Source organism: Sesamum indicum, linkage group LG3, assembly GCF_000512975.1.
Source record: "Sesamum indicum cultivar Zhongzhi No. 13 linkage group LG3, S_indicum_v1.0, whole genome shotgun sequence".
NCBI lineage: Eukaryota > Viridiplantae > Streptophyta > Magnoliopsida > Lamiales > Pedaliaceae > Sesamum > Sesamum indicum.
Genome location: NC_026147.1, coordinates 14923260 through 14936130, shown reverse-complemented (window position 1 = coordinate 14936130; position 12871 = coordinate 14923260). Strand labels below are relative to the sequence as shown.

At 32.7% G+C, this 12871-nt stretch overlaps 1 protein-coding gene across 1 annotated transcript; it reads left to right on the top strand.

The window, feature by feature from the left end:
• LOC105158424 (auxin-induced protein 22B) lies at positions 11512–12871 on the top strand. The gene is made up of 4 exons (XM_011075182.2): positions 11512–11708; positions 11806–12005; positions 12117–12216; positions 12332–12871. The coding sequence occupies exons 1-4, from the start codon at positions 11512–11514 to the stop codon at positions 12405–12407; spliced, it is 573 nt and encodes a 190-aa protein (XP_011073484.1). The 3' UTR covers positions 12408–12871.

Genomic DNA, 12871 nt, shown 5'->3' with positions numbered 1-12871 from the left:
TGAAAGGTGAACTTAAAGAGTAATACACAAATCACCATGGAAGCATTAAGAATTAATTTAGAATTAACTCCGAAAGATGTAAATAATTGGATTATTTACATGTGGGATGATCCACTGGATGGATAAAGCCAAAATTAATTTAAATGGAATTGTCTTAATTAATAATTAGATTTATTAATTAACGAGAATTGAGCTTATATCTTTAATTAGATTAGATGACATTGGATTTAATTTAGTTTTAATTTATTAACTTAGATTTAATTAAATTCATTAGGCCTTGGATTTAATTTAATTTAATTAAAATTAATTATGGTCCACTAAGTTAAGGCTTACTAGCAATAGAGTTGACTTTTATTGTTGGAAAGAAGGTTGATCAAATTGCACATTTGGAAAGTATAGAAATTTACAGTGCTTTTTATATGGCATGATTGAATCATACCATATAGAAAAGGGGTTGCCTTGTAGGTAGATCGAATGTAACTAGACGCATTTCCACCTTCTCAATACAAAGCATATATATGTGTGTTATCATCATTATTCACTAAATGATAACACATAGTGAAAAGGGTAGAGAACGCACTCATCCTTTCTCCAAAGCATGAAATTCGACCATCTCCTTTTCTCTCCCTCTCATCCCTCAATTCTCTAACTCTCTTTGATCTAGGACCAAATGAAGAGTTGTAGAGAATTTGTGATGAAGAGAATACACTAATTGATAGTGTAGTTCCCTTTTGTCAAATTCCAACCAATTTTGATTTCTTCTAGTAAAGAGATCAAAACTTTCTTGCAATGGTGTAGTGTGGATCATCTCTAGAGCCCGGGAACACCAAGGGTACACCCCTTGCTTGGTTGTAAAAATTATTTTAACTATGCGTATATTTTTAGCCCCAGCCCGATCCGTTTGTTCTTTCCCTCAAGTGGTATTAGAGCTTGGTTTGGTATATGACTATACATTATATGTGTTCTTTATTTGATGAGCATGAAGAACATTTTTTTCGGCTATTAAAGCATGATTTTATTGATGTATTTTGATGATTATATGTTAGAATTAACTTGTTCAATTTTGAAATTATTTGGACATTTGATGTATTTAAGAAAATTAGATTTTCTATAAGTACTTGGATTTTATTTCAGTTTAAAATGCTAAAACAAAATAACAAAAATTTTAAAACTTGCTATAGCAGCGCACTGCCAGCCGGTGCTGGGTAGTGCGCGCACGGCCAGGCACGCGCGGGTGAGAGCCTGCGGGCTGCCTGGCCAGCGTGCGCACAGGTGCGCCCGCGCTGCGTGTAGGCGCAGGGCCGCACGCGGGAGCGTAGGCAGTGGAGCCTGTGCGTTGACGATTGGACATGTGGGTTGTTTTTCACTGTTTTTTTGAAAAACTGAATTTGTGGGTTTCTGCATATTTTCTAAAATAATAAATTTTACTAATTTAATTTTGTATTAAATTGGATTTTTTTAAAATAAATTACTTAATTAATTTGGTATATTTTTTGGATGCACATGTTTTATTGTCCATTTAATTGTAGTTTTAAACTTCTATTTTTCTACATATAATTTTAATTTTATGATATTGGATATCATAGGTTATATAATGCATAGTATGTATCAATTAGGGACTAGCAATTATAAGATGAGGCATTCAACCTATTCAACAAGGAGAACAAAGTTGTTGTTCTTGGCCCTGCATACGCAAGAGGAGGGGCCTCGTAGATCCATTGTTTTGGGAAAGACCAAGCATGAGGAGGGATGATGAAAAAATAATTCTTCTTCCAGTATTTAGGAGGATGTGGAGTATGCAAGAATGGTACCTCCTTCCCGGGAACGAAGCAGAAGAACCTTTTTTCAGCCTTTTTGAGGTGATAACATTTAGCAAAAAGATGAGCAGTTACAAGATGACCATGGAAATGAAGAACTATAAAAAATCCAGCCAAAATATTGAAAGAATTTGGAGTCAACTGATTTAGAGGATCTTGAAAAATCTTTGCAACATCAAAACGAAAAAGAGGAACCTGAAAACGTAAACCCGACCATAGTTGTGCAGCAAAAAACATAAACAGTTAGGAGGAGGATAGAAAGGGCGATTTATCGGAGAAGGGGTATATACACCGAAAGAAGGAAGAACATGACACTCTTGAAGAAGTTGGTCTATGGAGGAGGTTCGTAAAGTGAAGGCCCCCAATCTATTGGTGATTGAGGAACACTCTCTTCCTCTTCGTACTCTTGAGGGACTACCCTCTCTTCCTCTCCTGAAGGAGACTCAGACGCCTTATCCTCAGAAGACGACTCAGGTGTCCCTGCCTCCTCAGTGGGGACCTTACCCCCCTCTCTTGCTCAAGGGAAGAACCCTCACCCTTATTCTCTCCCTCTTCCCCCTCTATGTCTTCATCTATCAAGCGACAGGCGGCTACAGTGGCCTGCCTCAAGCTCCTCCTCTGGCCCCTTCCAAAACGAGGCGAAACAGGGTCTGCCCTCTTGGAGTTTGCCTCAGAGGGATCATCACTTAAGAAGATCTCCTTAAGGAAGCGTATAGACTCGATAGAAATATATATTTTTTAAGACAAGATGAAACTCTAAGAAGATGAAAAGAGAATACTTACAAAGGCAAAAACTGCTACTGGGGTGGTTTTAACCTACGTTCCCTTGGCAACCGCTAGAGTGAGGGCAGTTACCACAAGCGTGGGAGAGAAGGAGCCAGACGTGGCTACTGCAGTTACCAAAGGAAGCGCCCCTTGCCATAATTACAACCACCAAATCGGCCTGACAAAAGACTGGAGATACACTTTTCCCAAGAGGCTGCAGCAAACAACGAGAAAAGCGTGTACTAGGCTAACAAAGATGGATCCCTCCTTCTCAGGCTACAAGGACCCCCACTTTGGAGAATTAGGAAGCACCCTCCTTCCTTATAGAAACCAGGCTAATAAGGACAGGTTCCTTCTTCTGATGATACAAGGACTCCTACTCTAAGGAGCTTAGAGTGGGGTAGACTGAATGATGGGTATGGTCAAAAAACGATTGGCCCAATTAGGAATACCAAGCCCAAGCCAAGTTCGTCAGCCCATGATGAATGTCGTCCGCCCAAGAGTGCCGGGCTTAGCCCCCTACAATAGGTTCGGCCTAGGAGGGAGGCCCACTACACTCAGGCCAAGAGAGAGCCCACCACGCCAGAGTCTGTTTAAGAAAGAAGCCTACTGCACCAAGTTTGCCCCAAAAAGGAGCCCAATAGAAAGGCCTACTACACCCTCTTAACACCAACATGGGAGAAGAGAGGTGCCCTCAAGAAACTCGACTCCTCAGCATAAAGGGATTCCTTGCAAGGCAAGAGTCTTCAGAAGAAGGAGTGCTTCCTTATCCGAAGACGTGCTGTTCAAGAAGGGATAAGGTGCAACCTTATCCACCAGAATCCCGCCTTCCTTCTCGGATACGTGGCTCTCTCCAAGAGTCTCTGCAAAGAGGGACTCCCCGTTATTACTATAGACAGCAACCCTCAACAGACCCCCCTTCAACAATCTGAAAACTTTCTTGAGATCTCTCTCTCTTTCAACTCGTGTTCTTGCTTACGAAATTCTTATTTCTCTCACAATTTCTGATTATAATTTATCTCTATACTTATTTACTCTTAAATTAAAGATTAATTTAAGCATTGGAGTGCTAATGTGTTGTTTTTTTTCATTTTTTTCTCAAGTGCTTTATCTCAATTAGCCCAAATCCAATATCAAGATCCAAGGACTTTGGACTCATGCTAAAATCGCACGTATCACTATTATAAAAAAGTAAATTAAAATATTATTTAATAAATCATAAGAAAAAGTATGCTTCGCACGCATTTAGTATTAGTTATATAAAAAGCAAAAATAATTTTTGTAAACGAATCATAGGTTAAAAAATATAAACATAAATATACCTAATCGAAGTAATAACATTGAATATAACTGGATGCACGTTTTCTTTTCTCTATTAAAAACACACACACACTTGTAAAGATTGAATGGTGAGTGTGCTGTGGACGTGGCAAGAGCACCAACATGCAAGAAAGTGTGGTTGTACGATTGGGAAAGTATCCTGTGCTTTCCGAGGATTGAAAGGTACGAGGGCCCTAAGCAGCCTGCCACTGACAACCAATACATGGGAAGAAAAGGGTCCACGCGCATTAGAGACAGTTTTCCTGTGCGACGGGTTGGCTGGGGGAGTGGGTGGGAGGGTATGAGGCCCCTTCTGTTTTTGATGGAGGGAGAATTTGACCGAGGGTAGACCGTATAATTTGAATTATCATGTAATTATTGGATTATTTTTAAATAATAAATTGTATTTATAAATTAACAGTTGGTAAAGGAGTAGAATTAACAGTAAAAAGTACGGGTAATTTGTACAATTATATTAATATTTTTTAGAGGTATATATTTAATCTTTCAAAAAGTAAAAGTGAGTTGTGAAAATAATGTCGACGTTTTCGATAGGTGTATGTGTAATTATACAAAAGACATAAATGATTTATGTAAATTAACAATAAGTCAAAAAATATAAACGTAACTATCGCGTTTTTATTGCCCATCTTCATTTGGCATATTTAAGATAGTACTAGTAGATGGTTATTAGTCATGTCACGGTGGGTTCAAAACATAAATATGTGCTGAACGTCGATGTGTGTGCATACTTGAGAGGTATTTTACTATATTTTTTTGTGCCTTCTTCCCAACTTATTCGAATGTCGTTCTTTAATAATCATCATTTAAAAATATTTCCTGGTCAAAATACTTTTATAAGGGTGGATTTATATCATCTCACGTGCGTTATCATGTGAATATGGTAAGGGTAGTTTAATTTGAAAATATTTATTTGACCTGCAATATATCAGTAATAAGTTAATTAGAGGTAAATATAGTTTTTCATTCGATTTTTTCGTTAATATCATCAAATTCAATGAATTTTAACTGACGAATCAATCTATTTATTAGATAAAATAAATATCAGGAATCTAAATGTAATTTTTTAAATTACAAAAAATCTATATTAGTAAACAAAACCTCAAGAGTGCAGCATAATAGTCAAGCCACAACTTCACATAAAACGAGATTTTTTTTTTTAATTCGCTTAATCGAAATAATAAAATTGGATTTATTTTTGAAAGTTTCTTTTTATTATTTTTTATAAAAACAACACTTTTGATAACCCTTTGTGTTTTTTCTTTTGAAGCTTTTTCAAGTAATTTTATTTTTCCTTTAAGAACTATTATAGCTCGAAAATGCTTATTTTTTAATTTTTTTCAAACTTTTTTAAAATTTCTTAAAAATGGATTTTAAAAAAAAAAGATCACTGTCGGGGAGAATCAAAAGGAACTTGAGCTTCCATTCCCCAAATTGCTAAAAAACAAAAATCATCTTTTTTTTTTATTAGATATTTCTGAGTGGAAAATCTATGTTTTCGCTCGATTTTATTCAATCGTGGTCAATAAAAATTATTTGTCATAATTTTTAGTCCATAGCTATTAAAATTGTAGCCAATAGTCAATTCTTTTCTAGTGAATGAATTGAGAATAGAGATGTACATGAATCGAATCGAGTCGAACACATTATCGTTTAAACTTGTTTGAATTATTATTGAGCTTTAAAAATTATATTTAAATTTGATTTGATTATTGATCTAATCACCTCAAATGAGCTTTAATTGGACCAACATGAATCGAGCTCGAACTTTGATATCTTTAAATATATTTTATTATTTCTACACTAATCAAACTGAGCTCGAACCAAATTTAAAAATTTACTGAAAAAAAAAATCTTATTCAAATTTGATCTCTTAAATTTAAACACTCATATAGTTTTAGCATATCTAAAAAATCTCGACATATGGACATCGTAGACTGCTGCAAACGACATGGGACCATACAGCTGAGTACAAAACTTTCTATACTTAAAATAATAGCAATGCAAGAAAAATTGTATTTTCGTTGTCCTTTCCCTTCTATTTTTTAAGGTTAAATTTTGGTTTAATTAGACACGAGCGACCCTTTTTAGTTTTATTAGGAAAAAATTAAATGACAAAATGAAAATTTATAACTATTATATTTCCTTGCGATAATTGTTTGTCTATATTATATATTAAAAGAGAGTATTTTTGTAATATCTTTCTTTTTCGATTTATTTTTTTTTCTTTTTCTCTACACAGCTTTCGTATTTCACTCACTATCTACAATTCATAAAAACTATTTTTTTTTAAATAGTTGTTTACTTTTAATTTCATTCAATTATTTATTTATTTATTTTTATTGTAATCATTTTTATATGATCATTTTTTCTACGATGAAAATATTTAGTAAATAGTATTTAATTATTTATATTTTTAAATTTTATGCGCACGTATATCGAATGTGTCATATACAACTAGTTTAAATTAAAAATTCATTTATAAAACTCAATTTTCTGCATTACATCCCTGAATAATAACCAAATTACAGGTAATATATAATAACGTTATAAACGAACTCACATAAAATAAAATAAACATTCAGCCATTCGACAAGATCAAATTCATCGACGACCTCATTAATATTTATGAAACCTTAATTTTAACCTTTGTCAAAACCTCTTTATTGTATCCTTAAATCTCTAATCAAATCATTCAATGTAAGAATATATACATATATATATTGAAGGCATAAAATGATTAATGTTGGTGTCAAGAACATATATATGTATGACATAATCATACTAATCCAAGTTGTATGTTTCTTTCTTGTCTAGGCTTTAAGGACAATTCCATTGCAAAAGCCAAATGTGATCATTATTATTCTCTACCAACCTCTCTACCTCAACCTTCTCATTTTCTATATTATAATAATATGCTCATTAGTTCTCCTTCAAATATATATAGAGGGTAATTTACAGGTGATTTTTTCAAAATTTGTCATAATTATAAATATTTTTTTATTATTTAAAAAAAATATAAATATTTCTCTAAAATTAACGATCGTTTAAAAAATACCCCCTACAATGGACTATCATAAGGGGGTATTTATTAAATAATTGTTAATATCAGAGGGATGTTTGTAATTATCAAACAAAGAGGAAGTAGTTTTAATTACGACAAATCTCAAGGGAGCCCGTTGTAATTTACTCTCTTTTATTGCGGTGGTAATAATCATTAAATAGAAAAAAGTTAATGTGGAAAGTATTTGGGTAAAAAAAAATTGGTGCATTATTAATTTATTTGTGAAATTATTTAACTATCGTAGTAAGTGGGTAAATCTTAACCATCGCGGGAACAAATATTTTTTAAAATGCAAAAAAAGTCACGCCAAAAGTATCATAAAGTTCAACTTATTTACAGGAACGCCTCAAGTTTAATAAACACATTCTCACAAACTCACATATTTTACCTTCTTTTAGCTTAACGTAAGAGAAATATAAACGGAAGTTATATTTCCAAACACCTTTATTTAGCTTAAATTTTAAATTATACTTTAAAAATAATTTAATTTAAATTTTTGCAAACACCCTCTATATTAAACATGCATATTAGCTCATTAAAATAGAGACGAAAATTTAGAACTAAGAAATCAGTCACAAAACTTTCTACGACAATGCAACAATAGAAATTCCGTAGCTAAACTTCATTATAAACAAAATTATAGACCTCACAACGAAAAAATCCGTCTCTAGAAAACCTATATATATATATTTTCCTAGTGGTTAAACTTGCCAATTGAAATATTTGGTTTGAACTCCTATGGATCTCATTGATGAGTGATTGTCATATCCAAATTTCACAATTCATTTATTTATGGAATAATTACATGTAAATCCCTTAATTTATGATTTATTTACTCAAATCATCTCTATTTTTTGTATTGTTATAGAAACCATCCCTAACAGCCAAAAAGCAGAGTAGTTCGTATAATTATGTTGATGTTTTTCAGGGATGTATGTGTATTTTTTTCAAAAATAGGGACGATTTTAATGTTGTCATTTTTTATGGGTATATGTATAATTATTTAAAATACAGAGATAATTTATATAAATTAAGGGGTGCAAATGTAATTTTTCCTATATTTATTTATTTGTGGACAGGAGACAAAGTATGAGTTGCCTAAACTTGATGGTATGTTTGATTTTGTTTGTTGTGTGTCTCTATGTTTGATGAGGCAAATTCCAAATTCTAGCTCATTACACCTACCTTTTGTCTCTCCCATTCATTTGCACCTTTGGTCATACAATAGCTCATAAATAGCTAATAAATCTCAACTTATATCCTCTGAAAAAAAATTAATTCAAATTCAATCAAATCAAATTTTATAAATTATTATTACATAATAGAGAAATACAAATTATTAAATTAATTGCAAGTGTGAACTTATTATTATTTTTTATAGTATGCGATTCATTATATTATTTAATATATTCAAACACAAAAACTGGTTCAATACATCATTAATTCATATCAATAAATAATGCATTCAAAACGAGACAGAGAAACAACAAACTAACTGTCAAAGTTGATATCACGTCACTTAACAGGTACGATGTCATGAATTGAAATTCTGATATATATATATATATATGTATTTTTCTTACTTTATGTAAATTTACTTGTAATATTATTTGATAATTATTGAAAGATATATTTATATTAATCGGTGGCCGTGATTTAAAAATATAATTTGAGAAAAATCTATTTTATTTTATAATTGAGTTGAGTGAGAGCTAGTATATTTCTTTAAATTCATTTAAATCAAATTAAAATTAGAAATTAATTGGTATTTTCCCTTTAGAGTAGCTGTCATGGCTTTCTTTTTGTAAACACAACATGGACATCATACAGAGTAGAGACAGCAGAACACAGTTGCAGTTTGTACGTTTGTTTGGTTCTTAAGGGTAAATTACTTTTTTGGTCTTATATATTGCCAATTATTCACTTTTGGTCCTTATCGTTTGCGTGCCACAGTTTTGATTTCTATAGTTTTAACGCTAGCAGAACTATAAATCCGCAATAATTAAGGGCCAAAATTGTGACACATGAATATAGAGTGAATAGCAATTTACCCCCTTTTGATATTGAAAATGAACACATTACCCCCCTATGAAAAAATATAGCAATTCACCCCCTTATATTTTTTTTTAAAATGAAGCAATTTACCTCCTTATATAGGGAGGTAAATTGCTTCATTTTAAAAATTATAGGGCGGTAAACTGTTGTATTTTAAAAAATATAGGGAGGTAAATTGCTATTTTTTTTCATAAGGATGTAATTTGTTCATTTGCGATATTACAAGGGGGTTGCTTGCATTTTTGCCAATTTAAGGGGCCAAATACGAATAAGTGGCGATTGAAGTGTTTGCGAGAACTTTTAAAAAACGCTTCCAACCTTCCGGTTTCAAAACAACATTTTTGAAATATTTGAGTTGACAGCTTATGCTTCTAAAACTATTAAAAGAAGCAGTTTTAAGCCAGAATATAACACATTGGAGGATACTTCTAGTTGTTTTGATTTTTTTGTAAATAAAATTATTTTTTTTTAAATTACTTTATCCTTATTATAATAACTTTAATTTAAATCTATCTTTTTCAATTTACTTTCAGAATTGTACATTTAAAAATGATAATAATTTTTTTAAAATAATTTGATAATTTAACACTAATAAATTTGGATGAAAAGCGAATAAATGACTATATATAGAGACCAAAAATATGCAACTTAGGTTCTTAACAAAAATTCCACGAAGTTTAATTATTTCATAATTCTTTGTTATACTGATGTATTAATTGAAAGATGTATTTCCCAGATACTAAGTTTATGGAAACATTGACGCAATCATATAATTATAGTTTTTTATAAAAATAAAATGTCCTTTCTTTGTTTTTCCTTTTTTGGTATTTTTATTTGGATTCTGAATAATTTTGATGTCCATAATTTCTTCATCTTGCAAGTATCTAAATAAACATTTTGTTTGAGTGTCTTTGTAATCATTTCGAACCTGGAAAATAAAATAGGAAACTTGTCCAACAAAAATCAGACAGAAAATGGTATCTTTTGCTAATTAAATAAGTAATTTTTTTAATTGAAAATTAACAAATAATTCCAATAATTTGTCATTTTTTTTTATCAGACAATGTTTATTAAATTAATAATATACTTAAAGTTTATGCATTCCACTAACCGTTGCTAAGTTTTTTTATTCACAATTGCTTGGGTTGATAGAGTATTTTGAATGAGTATTAAATATAAAATTTTTATAATACTCTTGTCAAAATAATAATTGAAAAATTCAATTACCATATATTGTCACTTTAAATTAAATTTCAACTAAATAAAGTATATACTGTATGTTTATACGTGTAAACCGTGGCTTTTTCTATTAAAATATTAATAGAATCTAATGTGTAAAAGTGAATTTTTATTTATATAATTTATGGGATTATTAATGAAACGAAAAATACACACATTATGAGGTATCGGACCAAAAATACAATTCCTCGTCAAAATGACAAGATATGTAACAAAATCATGAAAAAATCTATAATAGAGGATTCAAAGAACTAAGAAAATAAGATACTGCAATAAGGGAAAAAAAAATAATAATAATATCATCACGTTATCCCTTAGAGTATAACTCAATGGATTGGGTTGTTTGAGATTTTGAGTTCAAATTTAGGTTGTACGTGACTAAGAATATGCCATGTAAAAAAAAAGATAAATTACAATAATCTCTCATGAGGTTTAATATAACTACGAATATTCTCTTGTTGTTTGAAAAATTACAAATATTTTATAATTTGAACAGTTGTTTGACAACTATTTCAATCCGTTAGTGTTATTTTTTTATTTTTTATTATGAACTGACAAAAATATTGAAAGATATTTATAATTTTTTAAATAATTTATGAGTATACCAAAATTTTAAAAAATTTAATTATAATTTACCCTAAATTAAAATATTGTAAACCCTCTAAAGATTGACAAAAATTCTTGGGGCCACATGGTCATACCCCCCCCCATATCCAATACCTATGTAGGCCCTCTCCTTTCACATGGCAGGCACCTGTCTACCTCCACCTCACACCCACCCACCCTCCACCCCACAAAACGCATCTTGACCATTCCCTCTAGATATTCCTCATAAAAGTCTTCCATATGGGCGGCTGAGCTTGTCCCTCTCCTGTCCCCTGGAACCCGGAGCACTTGTCTTAAACCTGATGCTAATGCTTCCGACACCTTAACCTCCCTTTGTCCCAAGATTCAAGCAATAACATCCCAACATGCATCAAACCCCAACTGCAAAAACCACTCTATCCCTCCACACGCTTTATCACCGTAATATAATTACATCTATAAAACCACTCCCCAATGTTTCTTGTCTTATCATCCACAACCTCACACCAAGAAAACAAACAAATCTTGAGCTTGACATCTCCAAGAAACACAAACATACACTACTCTAGCTCACAATCTTGAAAACAAAGGTTTGGTTGAGTCTTCTTGATTTATCAGGTTGAGATCAGTCATTGTTGGCAAGAGATGGAGGGTGTCATGAGCCATGCAAGTGATCTAAACTTGAAGGCAACTGAGCTAAGATTGGGATTACCTGGCACAGATGAACGCGACGATGTCGAGTCAGTTGCGAGGAATAACAAGCGAGCCTTGCCGGAGTCGGCTAACGACAGTGGATCGAAAGGCGGAAAATCCATTGATCATGAGAATGCACCTGCCCCAAAGTAAGAGCCGTTTCCTTTATCTATTATGAGCTTATAGTGGAATTGCAATCAAGATTTGTATTAGTAACTGACCTGTTTGATTGGAATTCGATGGCAGGGCACAGATAGTTGGGTGGCCGCCGGTGAGGTCCTACCGGAAAAACAATCTGGAGGCGAAGAAAACAGAAACTGAAACAGGGATGTATGTGAAAGTGAGCATGGATGGAGCTCCTTACCTTAGAAAGATTGATTTGAGTATTTACAATGGATATGCTGAGCTCCTCAAGGCTTTGGAAAGCATGTTTAAACTCACCATAGGTAGGAAGATGGTTTCTTCTCATAGGATTATTCTTTAAGGATCTGTATGCAATTTGGGGTTCCAAGATTGTTTGAGCTGCTTCTAATATTGTCTGATTTGTCTCTTCCCAGGTGACTACTCTGAGAGAGAAGGATACAAAGGATCAGAATATGCACCTGCATATGAAGATAAAGATGGTGACTTGATGCTTGTTGGTGATGTTCCATGGGAGTAAGTTCTCCACTCCAATCCCATCCCACCTAGACAATGGAACACACACACAAACACATGAAAATTGTAATAACCTTGTATACTTATGTTGTTTTGAAATGTGTAATTCTTGCAGCATGTTCATGTCATCTTGCAAAAGATTAAGGATCATGAAAGGGTCTGATGCTAGTGGGCTGGGTTGCGGCGTATGAGAATTGCCCGGTGCTTGGGTCGATTAGTACTGTACGTGTGACAAGAAGAGAAGAACATGATGTCTCTCTCAGGAAGAGAGGAATCATATTACAGCTTGGGTTGTCGAAGAATCAAGATCTCCAGACCTCACTTGGAAGGGGAGGTTCAACAGACAGGGAGACAATATCCATTTGCCCTTTTCTTGATACCATTACAGCATGAAAACCATGGGTGGTTTTCAGATCCTGTGGTGTTAATCTTTGGCTTGTAATAAGTTCCAGAAAACAGGAAAAGCATATGTATTTTAGCTGTCAAAGTAATTGTGCAAAATGACAACATATATATCTCTTTATTATTAGGCTTTCCGCAGGTTTCTTAATGTGTTTGATGCAATCATCTTGTTTTGTAAACCACCATTGTATTTTCCTGTGTCATTGGTTTGACACACAGAGAAATGGAAAGAGATCATGTGATTATATTTGCA

Coding starts and splice junctions, on each gene's coding strand:
- LOC105158424 (XM_011075182.2), top strand. CDS start 11,512: ATGGAGGGTGTCATGAGCCATGCAAGTGATCTAAACTTGAAGGCAACT. Junction 12,006..12,116: donor CATGTTTAAACTCACCATAG/GTAGGAAGATGG, acceptor GTCTCTTCCCAG/GTGACTACTCTGAGAGAGAA. Junction 12,217..12,331: donor GTTGGTGATGTTCCATGGGA/GTAAGTTCTCCA, acceptor TAATTCTTGCAG/CATGTTCATGTCATCTTGCA.